Source organism: Molossus molossus, unplaced genomic scaffold (genome assembly GCF_014108415.1).
Source record: "Molossus molossus isolate mMolMol1 unplaced genomic scaffold, mMolMol1.p scaffold_m16_p_7, whole genome shotgun sequence".
NCBI classification, from domain to species: domain Eukaryota; kingdom Metazoa; phylum Chordata; class Mammalia; order Chiroptera; family Molossidae; genus Molossus; species Molossus molossus.
Genome location: NW_023425401.1, coordinates 34919307 through 34943650, shown reverse-complemented (window position 1 = coordinate 34943650; position 24344 = coordinate 34919307). Strand labels below are relative to the sequence as shown.

Below are 24344 nucleotides of genomic sequence, written 5' to 3'. Positions count from 1 at the left end.
TCGATACTACTTGCTTACAAATACAGGAATCTTATTTTGATATTTTCATAAGAATATTTTCTTTTTCTACATGTGTTTGAAATAAAACTGGTCTTTATGTCACGAAGGTAAAATTTAAACGTAGTAATGGGTGATTTCACTATCACAACATCGCTGTGATTTAACATAGTATATTTTTGCATTTATAAACAGAATTACTACAAGAGACAGAAAAACTACTGAAGGAAAAACTAGAAGTACAATGTCAAGCTGAAAAAGTACGTGATGATCTTCAAAAACAAGTGAAAGCTCTAGAAATAGATGTTGAGGAACAAGTCAGTAGGTTTATAGAGCTGGAACAAGAAAAAACTGCTGAACTAATGGATTTAAGACAGCAGAACCAAGCACTGGAAAAGCAGTTAGAAAAAATGAGAAAATTTTTGGATGTAAGTATTCTCAACTTAAATATTCACCTGCTGCTATTTTAAGTTGTGAATTTTAAATTAAGAAGTGAGTCAACATTTCTGTTTTCATCTATATGTGTCTTTACCAATTAATTGAAAGTACTATTCCAGTTATAAATTCTAATAATTGTTAGAATCAACAATTAGAATTAAAAGCAGTACAGGCAGATTTTAAGAAGCCCGGTCAAGGTTAGCCTTTCCAAATTCATAGTTAGGAAGCTTGCCCTAGTCTTTCCAACAACCAAAGTAGGTGAGGATCGTTAGAACTAATTGGCTGCCATTGTTTCATCTACAAAAGATACACATACAGGTAACAGCGTTCCTTTGGAAACAAGGGACTGGAACACTTGTCATGCCGTTATTACTCTCTCCCAAACAAATGTTTCATCTCTAATTTCGCATGGATTTTCTTCTTTGGGATTTCATTTCAGCCTGATGTTCTCTTCACAGATCAAAGAATCAGTTCTTTACACATTATAAAATTTTAGGTTTAAAACTTAGATTAGGATGAAACGAATTGGTTTACTAAACAATTTCTTCTATTTACTTTGTTTAATAACTAAACAGTGGAATTCATTCTTTGTTCCAAAAAACTCAGTTCATTTTAAGGAGAATATTTATATTTGATTTGTATTTAACATTACTCAAATAAAAAGAAATGGGCTTCACCCTGGCTGGTTTGGCTCAGTGGTTGGAGCATCAGCCTGTGGACCGAAAGGTCACGGGTTTGATTCCAGTCAAGGGCATGGAATCAAAATCAAGTTGCAGTTCAGTCCCCAGTCCTGGTAGAGGTGGTGAAGAAGGCAACCAGTCAGTGTATCTCTCTCACATCGATGTTTCTCTCTCTTTCTCTTTCTCTTTCTCTCTCTCCCCCTCCCTTCCTCCCTCCCACTCTATCTGAAAATTAATGGAAAAGTATCCTTGGGTGAGGATTTAAAAAAAAAAGGAAATGTGCTTCAAATATTACTTAAATGCTTACATTTTTAAACCTTTTGGTTTGGGGTATTCTGTGGTCATCAGTGGTTTGCCTTCCAATATAACTGTTCCTATAACCAAAGGGATGGGTGGGAAATAATAGCTTCAATACATATTGTTTCTTCAATTACTATTATTTAAATTCAGGAACAAGCCATTGATAGAGAACATGAGAGAGATGTATTCCAACAGGAAATACAGAAACTAGAACAACAACTTAAGGCCATACCTCGATTCCAGCCTATCAGTGAACATCAGACTAGAGAGGTAAGAATTTTACTGATATTGTCTATCTTAAAATAATTTATACATTGTAGAATAAGGTGCATATTGTGAAAACTTAAAAGTAACTCTTTCTGTTGTATGTAAATCTTCAAAATAAAAAAATTAAATATTAGTTTGACATGAGAAGGTTCTTAAAACCCTCAAAATTGCTTGTATTGACATTTGGAATCATTCCTACTTCCATTTATCTTCTAGAATTGACCAATGAAACAAACTTTCCTACTCATTTTTCTATTCCCCATATCCAACAAAAGTGATCAAAAGTATTGTCTATGTTCATTCACTCTTTACTTCTCCATCTTCCGTTCTCTTTTCGTTCAATTCACTCCAGGGGAGTTTTTAACCCCTCCGTCTCAGTGGGGTTTCTTACCCTCTACTCTGTGGAAACTGTTCTCTGAAGGTTACCCCCAGTCTCAAGGCTGTGTCCAGTATTATTTCTCTGTCTTTATTATAATAGAACATTCAGAGGCATTCATATAGCTTTTTTCCTGAAACACTTCCTTCTCTTGGATTCTGTGACACAACTACTATTTGTCTCTTTTTCTAGTCTTTGATTTTTGACCCAAAATAAATGATGGAGTACCCTAACTCTTAGTCTTGGGCCCCCTTTTCTTCTGTTTATATTTTCTTCCCAGGCAGTTAGTTATGTATAAATGACTCCAGTTTTGTATCTCCAGCCCAAACATCTCAGTTAAGACCCTTAGTATATTCACCTGCCTACTCTACATCTCCACTTAGATGTCTCAAAATTAACATGTGCAGAAGAGAGCTTATGATGCCTGACTAGTTCCCACTAAGAAAGAGAAGAATAAAATATTCCTTCATTTCAGTAAATTTTATACAACCTCCACCTTCCTCATTGTTAAGACCTAGAATTCATTCTTGATTCAATTTTTTTCTCAGCCCCCTACTTCTAATCTATTTGTGAGTAGCTTTCACTACATTTTTCTATTCTTTTTGTTTTTATTCATCTCCCTAAATCCTAGCTATTGTCTTTTTTGCTTAGATGATTTTGGTAGCCTTCTTACTACTCTCTCTTGCTTCTACTTTTCCACCCCAACTATCTATTTTCTCCTTATATAAAAATATAGCCAGACCTCCATATTTACCAGATGAATGCTATATGAATGAGGGAAGATTCTTATATAAATTGCTAAAGATGGCTTATCATGGTTATAAAAAGGTTGTGTTTGGGGTTAGACCATCCCAGTTCAGTCATGGCTCTGCCCTTTATTAGGTATGTGACAATGGCTAAAGTTACTTTCTAAAACTTGTTTACCTCATTTCTAAAGTAGAGATTGTAAAAGAACCCATCTCATAGAAGTATTTGCCTGGTACATAATGAACACTTAAATTTAACTTTTTCTGAAAATAATTTTTTTAATTTTTATTTTTTTATTTTAGACAGAGAGGAAGGGGGAGAGAGACATAGAGAAAGAAACATCTATTTGTTGTTCATTGGTTGATTCTTGCATGTGCCCTACTGGGGATTGAACCCACAATCTCAGTGCATTGGAATGATGCTCCAACCAACTGAGCTACCTGGCCAGGGCCCAAAATAATTTTTTTTTTTTATCCTCACCCGAGGACATTTTTCAATATTTTGTTCAGATACAGTGGGAGGGAGAGAGAGAGAGAGAGAAACATCGACGTGAAAGGGACACATCAAGTGGTTGACACCCACACAACCCAACCAAGGCCAGGGACAAACTGCAACTGAGGTACGTGCCCTTAGCGGGAACCGAACCCCGGTCGCTCCAGACCACAGGCCGATGCTCTAACCGCTGAGCCAAACTGGCCAGGGCCCAAAATAATTTTTATTTTTAAAAATTGTTATAGTATGCCTGGCCCTGGTCAGGGTCGTGTGGGAGGCAACCAGTCAATGTGTCACTCTCACATTGATGTTTCTCTCTCTTTTTCTCTCTTTCCCTTCCTTCCTCCCACTCTGTCAGAAGATAAATGGAGAAAAATATCCTCGAGTGAGGATTAAAAAAATTCTTTTATACTATAGCCCTGGCCAGGTCGGTCAGTTGGTTGGAGCATCATCCAGATGCACCGTGATTGCAGGTTTGATCCCTGGTCAGGGCACATATAAGAATCAACCAATGGACTTCCGGTCAAGATGGTGGCATAGGTAAATGTGGTATTGCATCCTCTCACAACCACATCGAAGTTAAAGTTACAACTAAACTACAGAACAGCCATCATTCAAAACCGCCTGAAATCAAGCTGAGTAGAAGTCCTACAACTACGGAATTAAAGAAGCAGCCACATCAAGACTGGTAGGAGGGGCGGAGGCAGAGGGCTGGTCTCACACCCACGTGTGGCGGATAAAAATCATAAAGACTCCTCAGCTGGGAAGGTCCTCCCTGAGGACTGAGGGGTTCCCGTCCCCCACCAGGTGCCCCACTCTGGGTTCCAGTTCCAGGAAGAGAAATCCCCATAATTTCTGGCTGGAAAAACCAGTGGGAACTGAGGCTCGGGGAGGCTTAGGTGGCTGGAGCCCCAGGCAGCTCCTCTTAAAGGGCCCACACCCGGACTCACTCCCTCTAAGCTTGGAGGGGAGGCAGCTTGAGGGGCACCAGAGACATACAGGGAAGAACTGAGCTGTTTGGCACTGGAGCGAGGGCTGGAGAGGGGGCTTTCTCCAGGACAAACGTGCTGTCAAAGGCCTTTGTTCCTTTGGTGAGCCCTTCCCTGGGGCGGCAGACAGTCGCCATATCTGGGACTCCAGCAACCTGGCTCACACTGGTAGCCCCGCCCTGGTGATTCCCTGAGGCTCCACCCCACCCAACTTTCAGTCCCACCCAAGCTGTTGTCAGTTGCTTAACCATAGCATTGGTCTATCTTGGATCCTGCTTCAGGTTTTCCTGAATTCTTTCAAACAAGCAGCATCTGCTCTTGTTAAGTAGTACATAGAAACAAACACAGAGGCAGCCAAAATGAGACAAAAAAATAGGTCCCAGTGAAATAATAGAAGAAATCTCCAGGAAAAGAACTAAGTGAAATGGAGATAAGCAACCTAACAGGTGCTGAGTTCAAAATACTGCTTATAAGGATGCTCAATGAGCTTAGTGAGAACCTCAGCGAACTTAGTGAGGGCCTAAAGAGCATAAAAATGGACCAGACAGAAATGAAGGATGCACAGTCAGAAATGAAGGAGGTACTAACTGAAATAAACAATAATTTACACAGATTCAATAGTAGAATAGGTAAAGCCAAGGAGCAAACCATCGATTTAGGATATAAGGAAGCAAAAAACACCCAATCAGAAGAGCAAAAAGAAAAAGAGAATCCAAAAGAGGATAGTGTAAGGAGCCTCTGGGACAACTTCAAGCGTGCCAACATTCACATCTTGGGGGTGCCAGAAGGAGAAGAGCGAGAACAAGAAATTGAAAACCTGTTTGAAACAATAATGGCAGAAAACTTCCCTAACTTGGTGAAGGAAACAGACATACAAGTCCAGGAAGCACAGAGAGTCCCAAACAAGATGAACCCCAAGAGGCCCACACCAAGACACATCATCATCAGAATGCAAAAGGTTCAAGACAGAGAGAATCTAAAAACAGCAAGAGAAAAGCAGTTAGTTACCTACAAGGGAGTTCCCATAAGGCTGTCAGCTGATTTCTCAAAAGAAACTTTGCAGGCCAGAAGGGAGTGGCAAGAAATATTCAGAGTGATGAAAAGCAAGAACCTACAACCAAGATTACTCTATCCTGCAAAGCTGTCATTTAGAATCTATGGCCATATAAAGAGTTTCCAACACAAGAAAAAGTTAAAGGAGTTCATCACCACCAAACTGTTATTATATAAAATGTTGAAGGGTCTCTTTGGCAATGAATACCTGTCTATCAACAATTGAATCTACAAACAAAATGAACAGGCAGAACAGAAACATTCTCATAGATACAGAGAACATTTTGTTGGTTGCCAGATGGGAAAGGGGGTTGGGGGAATGGGTGAAAAAGGTGAAGGGATTAAGAAGTACAAATTGGTTGTTAGACTGAAAAACCTCAAAGGGAAGGGGGCATGCGGCGGGGGGAGGATAAACCAAAGAACTTATATGTAACCAATAGACACATACAACAGTATGGGAAAAGGCAGGAGCGGGACGGGAATGGGGAGGAGGGGATCAATGGGGGAAAAATGAGGAACATCTGTAATACATTCAACAATGAAGATAAAAAAAAAATCAACCAATGAATGCATAAATGAGTGGAACAACAAATCAGTGTTCCTGCTTCCCTCTCTCTAAAATCAATCAGTAGACATTTTAGAAATTTTTTAATATATAATTCCTATGTAGTTTGCTGGATTTTATTTCTTTTAAAAGTATTCCAAAGAAGTGTAAAATAGCTATAAACTTGTAAAGTAAAATGTTATCTCATTTCCATTTAATAGAAGTTACTGATATATAACAGCCTATCTACTAGAACAGTGGGACAGTTATCAGTCCCCACAGAGTTTGTAGTTATTGGCCTTATTTCTAACAAACATTTTCAGCTTTTGAAAAATAGCTCTATTTGTTGAAATTCAAAAGGATATTTAAGCTCCAGAATTGCCATTTTTTCCTTTACTGGCTTTCTTTTATTCAAGAAATGTGACCTGCTTCCTTCATGAAACTTCAAGAAATAAATGAGGATGTATGTGTATATTTGATTTTCTCCAGGAACATTCTGATCTATTGGTTCTCTCCTTATCTTGCCAGATGTGGTTCCCCAACTTCTGATTTTCTCAAGATAAAAAAAAAAAAAAATCTAACTGTAATAGTACAGTGTGTCATTTTGCTATACCTGCTTTGTTGTCTTCCCCTTGACTATACTCCAAATCTTAGTCTACCCAGTAGCTTGATTTCTGTCATTCTTGAACCTATAAGTAATTATAGGTAAGCTTATATTTCCTTTAATGTTTTGAGGGGTAAGTATTATTCCTAGATAATTTCCTCAAAGTATCTCACTGAAATAGGGTAGAATTTCTTTTTGTCTTACTATCACATTTTTTTTTTTGTTATAAGCTTTCTCTCTTCACTTGATTAGAACTAATTTCATAAGCTGTCTTAGTAAATCTTCCTGTATCCTTCCATCACAGAACCATTTATTTGGATGAACCTGCATATCAGGATCACTTAGGAAAACTTTCAAGGTTCACAAATCCCTCTCACAACCCCGCATTCTCTTCTCTGTTCTGGACTGCTGGAACCTGTAGGCTGAAAAAGCTGTCCAAGTGATTCTATTAAAGCTCCTCCATCCCCTCCCTCCCTGTGATGTCTAAAACCATTGCATTATTATACATCGATTATAACCTTTTGTGGAAAGAAAAATAGAATTCATAAAAGTTTTTTTTTTTTTTTTTAGGTAATATTAATTTGCATTAGATTCTAAGTTGTTACTATGTAAACTTGTCATCTTTATTAGGTTTTACTGTGGTTATGCCATTAAAGTTTATAATTCAACATTATTTTAAATATTTTTTTCTCCTTCTAGCTGGATAGTCTAGTCTTAAGAGATATAACTTTTTAAAAGTATTGTTGAAAGCAATATTATTTCTCTTACTAGTGCTGTTTATATCAACTCAGAAAATATTACCATAATTGAAGACAGTGGTTGCTATTCTTATCAAAAATAAGCACAGCATCTAAAAATACTTTCTGAAATGTGGGTAGATATATTATTAACTTGCTGAAATTTAAAAATTTTTCAGTTTTTGTTTATTATATATTTCCAGGTTGAACAGTTAACAAATCATCTGAAAGAAAAAACAGACAAGTGCAGTGAGCTGTTGCTTTCTAAAGAGCAGCTTCAGAGGGACATACAAGAAAGGAATGACGAAATTGAGAAACTGGAGTTCAGAGTAAGAGAGCTAGAACAAGCCTTACTCGTTAGTACAGATACTTTCCAAAAGGTGCGACATTTTCTTTGGGTTGATTTTTATCAAGTGTTTTAATGCAGATGACTCTTAGTTACCCGAACATCGGTTCTTTTAAATAAAAAATTTCTTTTGACTTTTTGATGTTATTGCATTATGTATGTATGTGTGTGTGTGTGTGTGTGTGTTTATGTCTTAATTGACATTATAACTATTTCTGCCTATTTTTATTTCCAAATGTCACTTGCATGCCTTAGTCCTGAGAAAGGAAGATTAATTAAACCAGAAGAATTAACTACTCTTTTAATCATCAGTTAGGTTGTGATTCTGAAATAATAGCCAAATGAAAAACCGTGGACACCAGTTTAGACTGATGCTTTACCCCAGACTAGAAAGAAATGAAATCTATTCCCATTATACTGAAAAAAGCAAAAATGAATGAAAGAACAGGATAAGGAAGCTGGGGGGGGCGGTGACAGGTGAGGGGATAGCCTTCATGTTATCTGAGGAATGAATTTTAAGAGTGTCAGGCATTTCTGTTTGAATTTGTATAAAATGCATTCAAGACTGAATACCTGTAACTTGTTGATTATTCGTTAATGTAGATTATGTACTTTTAACTGGAGAAATAGAATCACAACTTCTCCAATTTAAAAAGATAATCGAGATCTAATGTCTGAAATTTTGAGAAATTTCTTATGTATTTAAAGGTAGAAGACCGAAAACATTTTGGAGCTGTAGAAGCTAAAGCAGAATTGTCTCTAGAAGTACAATTGCAGGCTGAGAGAGATGCCATAGACAGAAAGGAAAAAGAGGTAAAGAGTTTCTTTGTTATTTTTTTTAACTTATCTTTATTGTTAAATGTATTACAGATGCCCTTCCCCATTTTTCCCTCATTGACTCCCACCTCCCCACTCCCACCCCCACCTTCCCCACACTATTGCCTGTGTCCATTGGTTATGCATATATGCATATAAGTCTTTTGGTTTATCTCTTTCCATCCCCGCCCCTTCCCTTTGAGGTTTGTCGGTCTAACAACCAATTTGTACTTCTTAATCCCTTCACCTTTTTCACCCATTCCCCCAAACTCCCTTCCCTCTGGTAACCAACAAAAAGTTTTCTATCTATGAGTCTGTTTCTGTTCTGTTTGTTCATTTTATTTGTAGATTCAATTGTTGATATGTATTTATTGCCATTTTGTTCATATTTTCATCTTCTTCAAGAAAACCCTTCAACATTTCATCATCATGGTGATGATGAACTCCTTTAGCTTTTTCTTGTCTGGGAAATTATATATCCATTGATTCTTTTTTTTTTTTTATCCTCACCCAAGGACATTTTTCCATTTTTTGTTCAGATAGAGTGGGAAGAAGAGAAAGGAAGAAAGAGAGAGAGAGAGAGAAACATCGACGTGAAAGGGACACATCAAGTGGCTGCCACCCACACGACCGACCAGGACCGGGGTCAAACTGCAACCGAGGTACACACCCGTAGCGGGTGCCGAACCCAGGTCTCTCTGGACCACAGGCGACACTAACCGCTGAGCCAAACCAGCCAGGGCTATCCATTGATTCTAAATGATAGCTTTGCAGGATAGAGGAGTCTTGGTAGTTTTTTTTGTTTTTGTACATGCCCCTAGCGGGAACTGAACCTAGGACTCTCTGGTCCGCAGGCCAACACTCCATCTGCTGAACCAAACGAGCCAGGACAGGAGTCTTGGTTGTAGGTCCTTGCTTTTCATCACTTTGAATATCTCTTGCCACTCCCTTCTGGCCTGCAAAGTTTCTTTTGAGAAATCTGCTGACTGTCTTATGGGAGCTCCCTTGTAGGTAACTTACTGCTTTTCTCTTGTTCCCTGTAAGATTCTCTCTTTATTTTTAACCTTTTGTGTTTTGATTGTGTTGTGTCTTGGTGTGGGCCTCTTTGGGTTCATCTTGTTTGGGACTCTCTGTACTTCCTGGACTTGTATGTCTGTTTCCTTCACCAAGGTAGGGAAATTTTCTGTCATTATTTTATTAAATAGGTTTACAATTACTGTTTCTTGCTATCTCTTAAAGAGTGTTTTTTTTTTTACTCCTCACTTGAGGATATTTTTCTGTTTATCATTAGATAGAGAGGGAGGGAGGGAGGGAGGGAGGGAGGGAGGGAGAGAGAGAGAGAGATAGAAACATCGATGTAATAGAGCCACATCAACTGGTTGCCCCCCACATGACCTGACCAGGTCTGGGGATGAACTGCAAACAGGGCATGTGCAGAATAGAACCCGTGACTCATTGGTCTACAGGACAACTCTCTAACCACTGAGCAAAACTGTTCAGGGTTTAACCAGTTTATTTTTAATGACAAAATGTGCTTTTAATTATTATAAATAAGTCACCTTATTTGTATCATTTGAATAGAGTGGGGTTTATGGTCTAAAACCAAAGTTTAGACTATTTTTTAGCTCATTGCCTGTGTTGATCTTGAAGACAGTCAACATGTGAACAAATTACTGGTGTGAGGAAGGAAGAATGTTGCAGGTAGAGGCAACAACAAGTGTAAAGGCCTTGGTGCAGCAAGAAGTTTTGAGGACAAAATGGAGGCCAATTTGGTTAGATATGCGTTGAAAGAAGAAGAGAGGAGAGAGATAGTGAGTAGTGTTAGGGCAAAGGCAGTATCTTTTGTTTCTGCTGATCTTACTACCGTAGGCTTTGAATTATTGTTATTTTGCTGTTTTATTTTTATTTTTTAAGTTGTATTGACCTGGGAGATTGATTATAGTACTGTTTTACAATACACTAAACATATTTTTAAAGCAAAAAATTAATAATAAGGAAGTATATAGTTATGTTTTTCTACTCTCCTCTTCCAAAAAAAAAAACCCACTTTTAAAACAGTGATAATTTCCAGTTTATAATTAAATTATAATTTAGTTCAACCTTTGTCTACTGTTAGTTTTTCAAAAATATTCTGCATTGTCTAGTTATATCATTTTAAATGTTTATATTTTTTAAGCTTACATTTTTATCTCTCCATATAATTTTCTCAAAACATTTAATATGTTTTAACAAACAACTATTTATTGAACTTAAACAGAATATAAATGTTAATAAGTGCTTTGAAAACTATAAGAATGACTTACACATCAGCTAAAACTGCAACTCGGAGCGTGTAGTTTAGAGGAGAAGAAAACTATCTATATAAATGACTAATAGAAATAATCATTTATATGAGCAGAATTATTTTCTCACTAACAATACTAATATTTATCTAAAAGGTTGTTGCTTTATTGTTTTTTGGTTTTTGCATGAGAGGTATGGAACACTTCTATATATTTTGAAAAGATTTAACATGTGAAGACTTACTGCACATTAAATACTCTAAGAAATTGCTCCCTAAAAAGATGGACCTTCTGCCCTGGCCAGTTTGGTTCAGTGGTTTGAGCGTCAGCCCGTGGACCAGAGTCCCAGGTTCGGTTCCCGCTAAGGGCACATACCTCAGTTGCAGTTTGTCCCCAGTCCCAGTTGGGGTTGTGTGGGTGGCAGCCAGTCGATGTTTCTCTCTCACCTCGATGTTTTTCTCTCTCTCTCTTCTTCTCTCCCTCCCTCCTGCTCTATCTAAAGGTAAATGAAAAAAAAAAAAATGTCCTTGGGTGAGGATTAAACAAATAACAGATGGACCTTCAAAACTGTACCCCAAAACAATAATGATTATGGATAGTTGATTTAAGTTGACTAATTTGTATTTTTATTATCATTTGAGTTTTATATAACATGACTTACACCTTAATTTCTTGAAGTAAGTACCCAATAACTGTCTGTAGTTGTTTACTTAGAATAGTAGTTGTTTAGAACTGCAAAGGACCTCAAAGAACCAACTCTCAGTTTTTTGGTTTTTTGTTTTTTTTTTAATCCTCACCCAAGGATATTTTTCCATTTATCTTAAGACAGAGTGGGGAGGGGGAGGATGTGAGAGAGACACATTGACCGGCTACCTCCTGCATGACCCCAACCAGGGCTAGGGACCCAACCACAACTGAGGTACATGCCCCTGACTGGAATCCAACCCTTGACTTCCTAGTCCTCAGGCCAACACTCCAACCACTGAGCCAAACTGGCTGGGGCAAGCCAACTCCCAGTTTTTACAGATGACACAGAGCCAGACCATGTTAAATAAGTAAAGAACTAACTCGACAGCTGACCCTGGTCTGCTAGTGTTTTTGTTTTTGTTTTTTTAATTTAAAAAATTTTTATTTTTTGGTACGTGCCCCAAGCAGGAACTGAACCTGGGACTCTCTGGTGCACCGGCCGATGCTCCAACCACTGAGCCAAACCGGCCAGGGCTCTACTAGTTCTTAATAACAGTGACAGATACGGTGTCAGAACCCACTCAACCTGTAATTGGAAGCTGAAAGACAAGAACATAAAATTAAAATATATATCTTTCATTGAAAACAGCCTAAGCATTCTCTCCTGCACTAGGCAAATGTTTTCAGATATCTGGGAGTATAAACTTTAGATGTCTGTATGTGTCATTATATTTGATACCTTTAGGCTAGTCTCATAGCCTAAATTTATGCACAGCTTTTTTTAAAGTTTATTACAATGTTTAGAAAGCAGAATGAATAGAAAGAGAAGAAAACTTTCAAAAGTAGGAGTTTCAGGATGGTAAGAGAAGGGGAATAATGTAGACAGAACTAGAAGAAGAAATTCTTTAAGAAAAAGATGACTTCATTATGTGATAGCTCCCTATAGAGCTAATGAGATCTAGCTTACAGACTGCAATAATAAATAATAATAGTTAACTTTGTTTAGGTCTGTGCTAGAACATTTAAATATTTTACACGCTCTATGTTATTAATCTTTGTGTTCTCCCTGCGGATGGGCTCTGTTGTCATCTCTGTTTTACCTGAGTCTTAAGAGAGGCTAAGTAACTTGCTAGTGGTCACACAATATGAGCAAGAATTCATCCAATTTATTTTTCTGATTCTGTAGCTCTGTAATGCTGTGCTGCAAAAGCATTGGGGCATGTTTTGCCTTGGTGGCATGTAAGTATTCAAGACTATCTATCATTCAGCGTTTATTGAGCTCTTAGCGCATGTAGACCACCACTGTCTAATTGTAAAATAAGCGCCAGATTTCAAAGAATCTGCTATTATTTGAGGAAACATATACATTTTAAAAAGGTGAAAACACAAATGGGGAAAATTAATGTAATTCAATTGAAGTTCAGCAACTACATAGATATCCTTTGGTAGCTAAATTAAACAAAATGAAACAAATAGCTACCATTCTTTTTTTTTTTTTCCTTTATTGATTTTAAAGAGAGAGGAAGTGAGAGGGAAAGAGAGATGGAAACATCAATGAGAGAGAACATTGATTGGCTCCCTCCTGCATGCCCCCCACTGGGGATCAGGCCCACAACCTGGACATGTGTCCTGACCGGAAATCGAACTGGCGACCTCTTGGTGCATGGGTCGACACTCAACCACTGAGCCACACCGGCCAGACTACCATTCTATTTTTAAACCTGAATCATATTTTTCTGCTTTAGGGTTGTTACAGACTCATTATTAAGACAGCTGGGACTGAAACTGGAGTCTGGATGAATAAAAGGAAAGAATGCCCTATGGTATCATTTTTGGAAGTCTCTGTTGTAATGCTTCAAGTTCAGCTATTTATAACAGGAATGTTAGTGCTTTAGACCAGTGCTCCTCGAACTTGAATGTGCATGTGAATCCCTTTGGGATCTTGTTGAAATGCAGATTCTGATTCAGTAGGTCTGGGTGAGCTTGAGAATCTTAAAAGATGATGCCAATTCTGCTGCTCCAGGGACCACACTTTGAATAGCAAAGCTTTAGATCACAGAGCTAAGTATCAAGAAGAAAATAAATATCATGTGAGGTAGGCAGCAATTTTTAATTTAAATATCTATGTATGTGTTGAAATAATACCTTGTCATCAAAAGTAGTTGTAAAAGATAGTGATAGGTATAAATACTATTATATTAGGTAACTTTGAAGAAGATATAATCATCACAATTTTCAACAAACTGACCTGATAATTATATTTGCACAACTCCTAAGTGTATTTAAGGTGTGTCTACTGAGTTAAATATTAGTGTTACAGAAAACAGTTTTAATATGTGTCTTAGACATTAATTATTAGAAGCAGAATAAATGATAGTTAAGAATGTAAGTCTCCAGCCAGTCAAGATGGTGGAGTAGGTAAACTCTGTGCTCGCCTCTTCCTATGACCACATCAGAATTACAGCTAAAGTATAGAACAGTCAACTGGAGAACCATCTAAAGACTAGCTGAACAGAAGTCCTATGACTAAGGACATAAAGAAGAAACCATGTAAAGACTGCAATAAAAACTGGGTTTTCCCTCTAGGGGGAAAAAAAAAAAAAAAAGTAAGGTTCCAGAGGTTAAGCTCCTCAGGTTCAAAAGCTGGCTTCCACATACTAGCCTTGTGACCTCAGGACTAGGTACTCCTCTTTCAGTGACTCCCTTCCTCATCTCTGAAGTGGGAATAATCTTAGCAAAGATCTCATAAGTTTGTTGTTTGTTACAGGTTTTTAAAAAACAATACATACAAAGTACCTTATGCAGTGCCTAACAGTAAATTGTCTATAAGTGATGGTTATTGTTACTACTATCAGTACTGTTTCTAGTCAGGAAGTATTAGGCTAAACGATTTTGAAGTTCTTTGCCTCACCAGATTCTGATTACATGTCTGTGTGTAATAGTATATGCCCCCTTTCAGGTTCTAAGACAATAAATGATTTATAGACTGCTCTCTGAGCCAGCTGCCATTAAATGCTTCTCCTGCATCTTAGGTTATTTTTAATGCAGCAATTTGAGCATCAGGTAAATACACATTTGCAACTTCATTCATTAAATATTTATGAGGAGCTACAAAGCAATGAGCTGAATAACTATTTCTGTCCTCAGTCAAACCCAGTTTGTTTTTTTTTGTTTTTTTTTATCCTCACCCGAGGATATTTTTCCATTTTTTGTACAGATAGAGTGGGAGGGAGAGAGAGGAAGGGAGAGAGAGAGAGAGAAACATCGACGTGAAGGGACACATCGAGTGGCTGCCACCCGCACCACGAACCAGGGCCAGGGAAAAACTGCAACCGAAGTACGTGCCCTTAGCGGGAACTGAACCCGGGTCTCTCTGTACCGCAGGCCGATGCTCTAACCACTGAGCAAAACTGGCCAGGGCCAAACCCAGTTTTTTAAATATAACAATAGGAGCTCCTAATATTGACCATTAGTTTCAGTCTCCACATAACCATCACAGAGCCATTGTTTTATCATTAATGAAAATCTATCCTCAGAAATGAAGTAAAATCTGTTGTTGTACGTATAGGAGCTCTCTAATTTTCTCCTAAAATGTTTTTTGTTTGTTTGTTTGTTTGTTTTTAATAATGAGGGATAGGGCCCAGCCTAGAGCCTCTTCCACTTTTTTATTTTTAAATTAATTTATTTATTTTTGTTACAGATGTTTTCCTTTTTACCCCACTGATTCCTTCCTCCTCCTCCCTCCCCACCCTGTCCCCACCTTTGTTGTCCATGTCCATTGTTCATACATACATGCATATAAGTTCTGTGGTTTATCTCTCCTCCCCACCCCCTCTTCAGGGGATTGTCAGTCTGTACCCCACTTCCACGTCTCTGGGACTACCCCATTCCTCAGACTGTTATGTTCATTATATTCCACAAATAAGTGAGATCATGTGATATTTGTCTTTCTCTTCTTGGCTTATTTCGCTTAGGATAATACTCTCCAGGTCCCTCCATGTCGTCTCAAAGGATAAGAGATCTTTCTTTCTTACAGCTATATAATACTCCATTGTGTATATGTACCATTGCTTTTTTATCCATTCGTCTATTGATGGACATTTGGGCTGTTTCCAGATCTTAGCTATTGTAAATAGTGCTGCTACAAACATGGGGATACATATATTCTTTCTGATTGGTGTTTCAGGCTTCTTAGTGTATATTCCTAGAAGTGGGATCACTGGGGTGAATGGAAGTTCAATTTTTAATTTTTTGAGGTAACACCACATTGTTTTCCATAGTGGCTGCACCAGTCTGCATTCTCACCAGCAGTGTACTGGAGTCCCCTTTTCTCCACACCCTCCCCAACACTTGTTGTTTAATGATTTGTTGATGGCGGTCATTCTAACAGGTGTGAGGTGATACCTCATTGTTGTTTTAATTTGCATCTCTCTGATGATTAGTGATGTTGAGCATTTTTTCATATGTCTCTTAGCCATTTGTATGTCCTGTTTGGAGAGGTGTCTATTTAGTTCCTCTGCCCATTTTTTAATTGGGTTCTATGTCTTCCTTTTGTTGAGTTGTATGAGCACTCTATATATATTGGAAATTAACCCCTTATCTGATATATCATTGGCAATTATGCTCTCTCATATAGTGGATTGATTGCCTTTCCATTTTGATGATTGTATCTTTTGCAGTGCAGAAGCTTTTGAGTTTGATGTAGTCCCATGTGTTCATTTTCTCCTTTGTTTCTGTTGCCTTAGGTGATGTATCCGTGAACATTCTGCTGTGTATAATGTCTGAAATATTTTTTTAAAAATATGTTTTCATTGATTTTTTTAGAGAGAGAGGAAGAGAGAGAGACAGAAACATTGGTGTGAGACAGAAACTTCCATCGGCTGCCTCCTGCACGCCCCCTACTGGGTACTGAACCCGAAACCCAGGCATGTGCCCTGACCAGAAATCAAACCAGGACCTCTCAGTCCATGGTGCCATGGTCAGTCCACTGAGCCACACCAGCCGGACCTAAATGGTATTAACAATTCACTTATTTATTAAGTTTCTGTATTTCTGAACTCCACTTCAGCTTCCTTCTGCTTAAACAAGGCACATGACAGCCAGATTTTTTATTGTGTAATAATATGGACTAAATTGAGCTAGTAGTAAAAATAACTGGTTTAGCCTGGCCGGTGTGGCTCATTGGTTGAGCCTCAGTCCATGCACCAAGAGGTTGTCAGTTTGATTCCCAATCAGGGCACATCCCCAGGTTGTGGTCCTGATCCCCAGTGGGGGGCATGCAGGAGGCGGGGATATGTTCTCTCTCATTGCTGTTTTTATCTCTTTCTCTCCCTCTCCCTTCTCTCTCTCTGAAAATCAGTAAAGAAGAAGAAGAAAAATAAATGATTAAATTCTACAACCTTCTTCAACATTTTGATAGAAACTAAATATAACATAAAATAAGATTTTGAATGTAGACTTTTTTCCTTCTCCCCTGATCCTTTTCTGCTTTATTAGTGGATATTTTAGATAGAAAAAAGCTTCTGTATCTTTTCTCTGAAGATCTCCTCTTTGCTTTGGACAAGATGGTTTAAGGGTGTTAAGTTTGAAAAAGTCTAGAAACCACACAGTTACACCTGACTTAGAGAAACCCCTTTTCTTTATTCTCATGGACTTGGCCAGGGGCTCAGTTCGTTGGAGTGTCGTCCTGTATACCAAAAGGTTGTGGGTTGGATTCCTGGTCAGGGCACATATTGGAGGCAACTGATAGATGTTTCTGTCTCACATCGATGTTTCTCTCTTTCTCTCCCCTCTCTCTCTAAAAACCAATTTAAAAATAAATTTAAGCCCTGGCCAGTTTGGCTCAGCAGTTAGAGCATCTGCCTGCAGACCAAAGAGTTGTGGGTTCATTTCCGGTCAAAGGCACGTACCTCAGTTGTGGTTCATCCCTGCCCTGTTCAGGGTCATGCAGGAGGCAACCAGTCAATGTGTCCCTCTCACATCGGTGTTTCTCTCTTTTTCTCTCTCCAACTCTGTCTGAAGATAAATGGAAAAATGTCCTTGGGTGAGGATTAAAAAAAATAATAATACATTTTTAAAAACACATTTTTTAGAGTTAATACAGCATTCTTCATTCTCTCTTGACAGACATTTGTGTAACAGTTTTTTCCTCTTTTTGATAATTTGCTATCTAAGATTGCAAACTTAGAAGAACAGTTAGAGCAGTTTAGAGAAGAACTGGAAAACAAGAATGAAGAAGTTCAGCAACTACATATGCAATTAGAAATACAGAAAAAGGAATCCACTACCCGCCTGCAAGAACTTGAACAAGAAAACAAATTATTTAAGGTAATTAGTTAAGAAAACCTTTGCCTATAAATCATAGTTTATGTCTTGTACAAGTGTGAGTAGTAAGCATTTGCTAAATCCAGCTGCTAACAGGTAGTGCTTAACAGAAGAACATTCGCTGTGAATGGATTTGCATGGGACTTATTTTTAAACCAACAGAAATATTTGAATCATCATAAATGAAAAAAGTTGCATACGTTTTTTCAAAAATGTTTAGGAATTACTGATTTATAATAACTATAATATCTCTGATTCCTTATAATTCAGTGGTTCTCAACCTGTGGGTCGCAACCCCTTTGGGGGTCGAACAACCCTTTCACAAGGTTCGCCTAAGACATGACTGGAGCAAAATTACAGTTACGAAGTAGCAACGAAAATAATTTTATGGTCGGGGATCACCACAACAAGAGGAACTATATTAAAGGGTCCTGGCATTAGGAAGGTTGAGAACCACAATCTAATTTGTACATTTTGAGTACTGTATCTTTTGTAAGAGAGTTAATTGAAAGAAAGTTTAAAAATCACATGTAATGATCTGTCCAACTGGGATGGTTATTTTTGTCCCTAGGAAGAAATGGAGAAACTGGGATTTGCTATAAAGGAATCTGATGCTTCCTGTACTCAGGACCAACATGTGCTATTTGGGAAATTTGCTCAAATAATGCAGGAAAAAGAGCTAGAAATTGACCAACTGAATGAGCAAATTACAAAACTTCAGCATCAACTTAAAATGACAACAGATAACAAGGTACACTAATTTAAATTGATTATTACGTGAAATTAAGCTAGAATTTTAAAAGGGCAAAATGGTGATTTTCTTTTTTCTTTTTAGTTTCTCTCTGAATGTAAAAAATAAACCTTAAGTCTGTTTACCCATTAATTTTAATTTAACAAGCTATGCATATTTTTATCCCCTCCTAAGATTGCCAGAGATTTTTCATGTTTTACAAGGAGTCTCTGGTGACTTAGAGGTCGTCGTGTCATTCTAACAAAACCTATTAAAAATTCTACTGTTGCCCTGACCGGTTTGGCTCAGCGGTTAGAGCGTCGGCCTGTGGTCCTGAGAGACCCGCTTTCGGTTCCCGCTAAGGGCGCGTACCTCGGTTGCAGTTTGTCCCCGGCCCTGGTCGGTTGTGTGGGTGGCGGCCACTCGATGTGTTCCTTTCACGTTGATGTTTCTCTCTCTCTCTCTCTGTTCCTCTCTCTCCCTCCCATTCTACCTGAACAAAAAATGGAAAAATGTCCTCGGGTGAGGATAAAAAAAAAAAGAAAAAAAATTCTACTGTTTATTGTGAGTTAGATAAGATAATGATATTTGGGCACCATCTACTCTAGACTTTTTTGTTTTTTTTTAAATAATTTTTCTTTATTGATTTTAGGGAGAGGGAGAGAGCGATAGAAACATTGTTGAGAGAACATTGATTGGCTGCCTCCTACATGCCCCCCACCAGGGATTGGGCCCACAACCCGGGCATGTACCCTGACCGGGAATCGAACCAATGATCTCTTGGTGCATGGGTTGATGCTCAGCCACTGAGCCACACTGGCCAGGCAAGATTGTTTTCATTTCAATTAGAATGTATTGATAATTGATTGTTGTACATATAGGAAATCAGCTACTAAAAGTGTAAATCACTTTATATTTAACAGAACTTTCTGAATGAAGGTCTAAATTAGGTCCTTCTTTAGTATGTTAGGGGACTGTTGGTCTATATTAAAATTAACGTAGTATTTCCAAAAAGTATATTATTTTGTGTGATCAACACTTAAAGATCCTGCCCTAAAATAAAATAGAATTCTCAAAATATAAATGCATATTTATTATGTATGTTACTTTCTTCATTAACTAATAGGTTATTGAAGAAAAAAATGGACTAATAAGGGATCTTGAAACCCAAATAGAATGTTTGATGAGTGATCAAGAACGTATGAAGAAAAATAGAGAGGACGAAATCGAGCAACTTAATGAAGTGATTGAAAAACTTCAACAGGAATTGGCAAATATTGAACAGAAGACATCAGTGCATGCCAATTCTCTCCCAGAAGAAGCAGATAGTTTAAAACATCAGTTGGATATGGTAATAGCTGAAAAACTGGCTTTGGAACAGCAAGTAGAAACCACTAATGAAGAAATGGCCTTGACAAAAAATGTACTTAAAGAAACCAATTTTAAAATGAACCAGCTAACGCAAGAATTATGCAGCTTAAAGAGAGAACGGGAAAATATGGAAAAAATCCAAAGTATACCAGAGAAAAGTGATAACATGGCTATAGATGATCTGAGCAAAAAGAAACCAGAACTAGAAGTAGTTCTTACAGGGGATGCTCTTCAACCCCTAAAAAATCAGACTTACCTCACATCGTTTGAAGAAAATAGCCGAGTTTCCATAAACAGTTTGGAAACAAAGGTGCTACAACTTGAGAGCACTTTAGGTGAAAGGAACTTAGAACTTAGCCAGTGTTATAAACAAATAAAGGACATGCAAGAACAAGGCCAGGCTGAAACAGAAATGCTTAGAAAGAAGATTGTAGACCTACAGACGGTACTTGAGGAAAAGGTTGCTGCCGCTGTTGTGAGTCAGGCCCAACTTGATGCAGTTAAGGAATACGCAGAACTCTGTCAAAGTAAACAAGCGAATTCATCAGAGCCTGAAAGAACAAATGTACAGAATTTAAATCAACTAACAGAAAACGAGATGGAGTCAACTGTATCAGCATTAACCTTGAGAATATCAGAATTAGAAAGCCAGGTGGTTGAAATGCAAACTAGTTTGATCTTAGAAAAAGAATTGGTAGAAATCACAGAGAAAAATGCTGTGGAAAAAGAAAAGAAGCTATTAGAACTACAGAAGCTATTGGAGGACAATGAGAAAAAACAAGGAGGCAAAGAAAGGAAAAGAGGTCCTCAAGAAGATTTTGAAATTCCCAAGGTTTGTATTTCATTTTTTTCACTTAAATGCCCTAAGAAACTCTTTTCCTTTGTTCCTTAAGCTGATTGTTAATTTACTAAATTAAAGATGGTGTTCTTTACATCTAGTGATTCATATATATCAAATCTCTTTATAAAAATATTACTATTCTGCCCTGGCCGGTTTGGCTCAGCGGTTAGAGCGTCGGCCCGTGGACCAGGTAGTCCCGCTAAGGGCACGTACCTCGGTTGCAGTTTGTCCCTGGCCCTGGTTGAGGTTGTGTGGGTGGTGACCACTTGATGTGTCTCTCTCTCTCTTCCTCCCTTCTCCCTCCCGCTCTATCTGAAGATAAATACAAAAAATGCCCTCAGGTGAGGATAAAAATATATATACATATATATTACTATTCTATACAGTCATATTATCGCTAGAATAAATGATACAAACTATATTTTGTATCCATTATTGTGGTCTTCAAATCACAACATTTATTTCAGTAGCATAGTCATTAATTAGAGTAGTCAGAAGAAACTTGGAAATGTTAAGTTTAGCAAATGGGCTCTGGAACTTGTATGGGTTTTTTCCTTTTCTCTCTAACATGAATATTATGTGATCATCCCTTTTAGGTAATGGAAAATACTAAAATATATTAGTGTTCTACCAAATTAATATATGAGTGATAAATCTAGCTTTTGCAGATTTTATACCTGATAATAATTTTTATTCTTTTCTATGAAAAATGTGTATTTCACCCTTGTAAGTCTACTTATGTAAAGAGCTGAAATCACAGTTATTTTTTAGCATAGGACTGATAGGAAAGGACTTTAACTTTTAAGTCCTCACTTTATATGCTTTTTATTTTGAATAGTAAATGTGTAGTCTTATCTGAACACCAGGAGATTAACTGATATATCAGGATTGTATAAATATATAATTTATTTTGCAAAGGATAATTGTTTTTTCCATTTACTAGGCTTTTTCTTCCTAGCTTACTGGAACTATAAGTTACTATAAGTAATATTAAAATAGTAATGTGACTTTTCATGTATATAAAACTTCTAAGAACTATTTTAGTGCAATGCCTGGTATCTTTTGAGGAAAGTGATATAAATATGAACATTTTTTTAATGGTACCAAAAAATATTTTAAGTAATAATTTATAAATTTTTAGGATACATACAAATGAGAGTATTTACCTTTGATTTCCGGAAAACCATTCTTTTCTTACTGTTTCAAGAATATGAAATTATGGTTCTCAAGAGTTTCCCTGTTTGTTGAAAGAACAGGGATCATTGCAATTCCTTTTATCCGATAGTCATTCCTGAAAAAGCTTCATTAGAATGTATACATGCCTTGAACTGGGCTATATATATATTTAAATGATGTGTTTATGTTTTCCCACTGCCATTTAGACAGCTGCTGAGCTAATTTGTACCAATGAAGAAAGTGGATTCTTTGGTCAACTTGAGGCTCTTAGAGTTGAGTCAGCAGCTACCAAAGAAGAACTTGCCAATTATAAAGAAAAGGCAGAAAAACTTCAAGAAGAGCTTTTGGTAAAATAGCTCCTAATTCACTTATTTCTACCTATTTTAATTTTATTTCAAGGTATATTCTCTTCCATGAAAACAAACCCAGATCCATAACTTAAAGCTAGAAAAAAATAAAATCTTTTGTGAATTTGATGAAAAGTTAAAATTTCTTTGCTAGCATTTTCTTGCTTGATTTTCCTTGGAATCTTTGTTAGGAAGATGCTTTTAATCTCTAGTCTATAAGTGAAGGAGGAGAAAGATAGAAATTAAAGGAAACTGTATATATTCCAGGAGAATCTAAAGTAGAGGCTGATAAAATGTTTTCATTTCTATGGTAATCTGTGACCATATATATAGAAATGTATATGGAGACTTTGAGTGTTATAAAAATTTTTTATTATTCTGAGGAAAAGTTTGAACATATTAGCATGAATTATACTCTCTTCTCTACCCTAAATTCTACATTCAGTATTTTAAAGTAAATGTTCTACTGTTTTATTCATTATGTTTTTAGGTAAAAGAAACGAATATGGCATTTCTCCAGAAAGATTTAAGCCAAGTCAGGGATCAACTCACAGAGGCAAAAGAGAAATTATCCTACTTAGAAAAAGAAGATAAGACTGAGGTACAAGGAAACAGAAAGGGCTGCATATTAGAGCCACTTCCCATTAAAGAGGGTAAAAGCTCCGCATCCCAGACAGACAGGACTCTCAAGGTCAATAGCAGCAATCAGACTCCACAAATCCGTGTTAGAAATGCAGGAATCCAAATTGACTTACAGAGTGAATGTTTGTCAGAAGAAGTTACTGAAATAATCAATCAGTTTACTGAAAAAATTGAGCAAATGCAAGAGCTACATGCAGCTGAAATTTTGGATATGGAATCCAGACATATTTCAGAAACGGAAACCTTAAAGAGGGAACACTATCTTGCTGTTCAGTTACTGACAGAGGAATGTGGTACCTTGAAAGCAGTGATACAGTGTCTGAAATCTAAACAGGTATTTGGTTTTCATAATGTGTTTTTCACCATTCTGTAATTTTTTTTCTTTTAATTCTGTGATTCTAAGAAAAAAACATTGAGGATAATCTCTTTAAGATGAAATTACAGTTTTGTCTTTCCGTTGTGTAGAGTCAGATAATAACTGTTCACAAAGTTCCTGTGCAGATTTGGAACCTGGTGTTATTGTTCCTTAACTCATGAATGTTTCATATTATGGTAATATTCATGAAGAAAAAAATTTAAAGATGCTGTAAGCCATGGATAGTTTCATTTATTTCAAAAGATGTGACAGACTTGAGGGTGTTGGGTTTTTTTTTACAGTATTACAAAGAACTAAACTATTCATTGGGCCCTATTTTTATTACAGCAAAGAAAGTTATGTATTTTTTTGTTTGTTTTCTCCAATTAGGGATGCTCAATTCCTGATGTTTACCAGACCAGAGAAATATGTTCTAGTGGTAAGTTATTTAAATTTCTGGAATTTGTATAGTACTTGTTTAAAAAGTACTTGTTTTTTTTTAATAGTCAGTGGTTGTTTTCTTCGTTTTAGATTCTGGATCAGACTGGGGTCAGGGAATTTATCTTACACAAAGCCAGGGATTTGACTCGGCATCAGAAGGCCAAGGAGAAGAAGGTGAAAGTTCAACAGATTTGTTTCCAAAGAAAATAAAGGTACGAAAAGATAAATCTTTTAGGAAAACTTAGTCAGTGTGTTTTTTTTTAATTCTCACCCAGGGATGTTTTTGCATGTATCTTCAGATAGAGCAGGAGGGAGAGAAGGGGGGAGAGAGAGAGAAAAACATCAATGTGACAGAGAGACATTGAGTGGTTGCAACCCACACGACCCCAACTGGGGCCGAGGACAAACTGCAACCAAGGTACATGCCCTTAGTGGGAACCAAATCCCGGACTCCCCAATCCACAGGCCGATGCTCTAACCGCTGAGCCAAACTGACCAGGGCAGTCAATGTGGTTTTTTGTTTGTTTGTTTTTTTGTACATGCCCCTAGCGGGAACCAAACCTGGGACTTTCTGGTCTGCAGGCCAACGCTCCAACTGCTGAGCCAAACTGGCCAGGGCGATGTGGTTTTTATATAGAACATAATAGTCTCTTTGAAGTTATATAGTACGATCCTCTATGCAGAGAGAATTGCATAGCTAGAAGGAACCTTGGGGATCTATTTAGTTTTATTTCCATATTTTACAGATAATAAAGTACAGTA

At 37.3% G+C, this 24344-nt stretch overlaps 1 protein-coding gene across 8 annotated transcripts in view; it reads left to right on the top strand.

Moving 5' to 3' along the window:
- The window catches only part of AKAP9 (A-kinase anchoring protein 9), a 172669-nt gene that overhangs the window by 123970 nt on the left and 24355 nt on the right, over positions 1–24344 (top strand). For 7 of the 8 annotated variants that reach the window (XM_036247033.1, XM_036247035.1, XM_036247034.1 and 4 more), the window contains 11 exons: positions 193–425; positions 1566–1685; positions 7428–7604; positions 8279–8383; positions 17530–17682; positions 18251–18430; positions 19536–20612; positions 22004–22144; positions 22635–23120; positions 23532–23580; positions 23673–23794. In XM_036247033.1, the coding sequence (XP_036102926.1) occupies positions 193–425; positions 1566–1685; positions 7428–7604; positions 8279–8383; positions 17530–17682; positions 18251–18430; positions 19536–20612; positions 22004–22144; positions 22635–23120; positions 23532–23580; positions 23673–23794 (2843 nt within the window). The remainder of the gene's footprint in view (positions 1–192; positions 426–1565; positions 1686–7427; positions 7605–8278; positions 8384–17529; positions 17683–18250; positions 18431–19535; positions 20613–22003; positions 22145–22634; positions 23121–23531; positions 23581–23672; positions 23795–24344) is intronic. The other variant, XM_036247037.1, reaches the window with a different exon arrangement.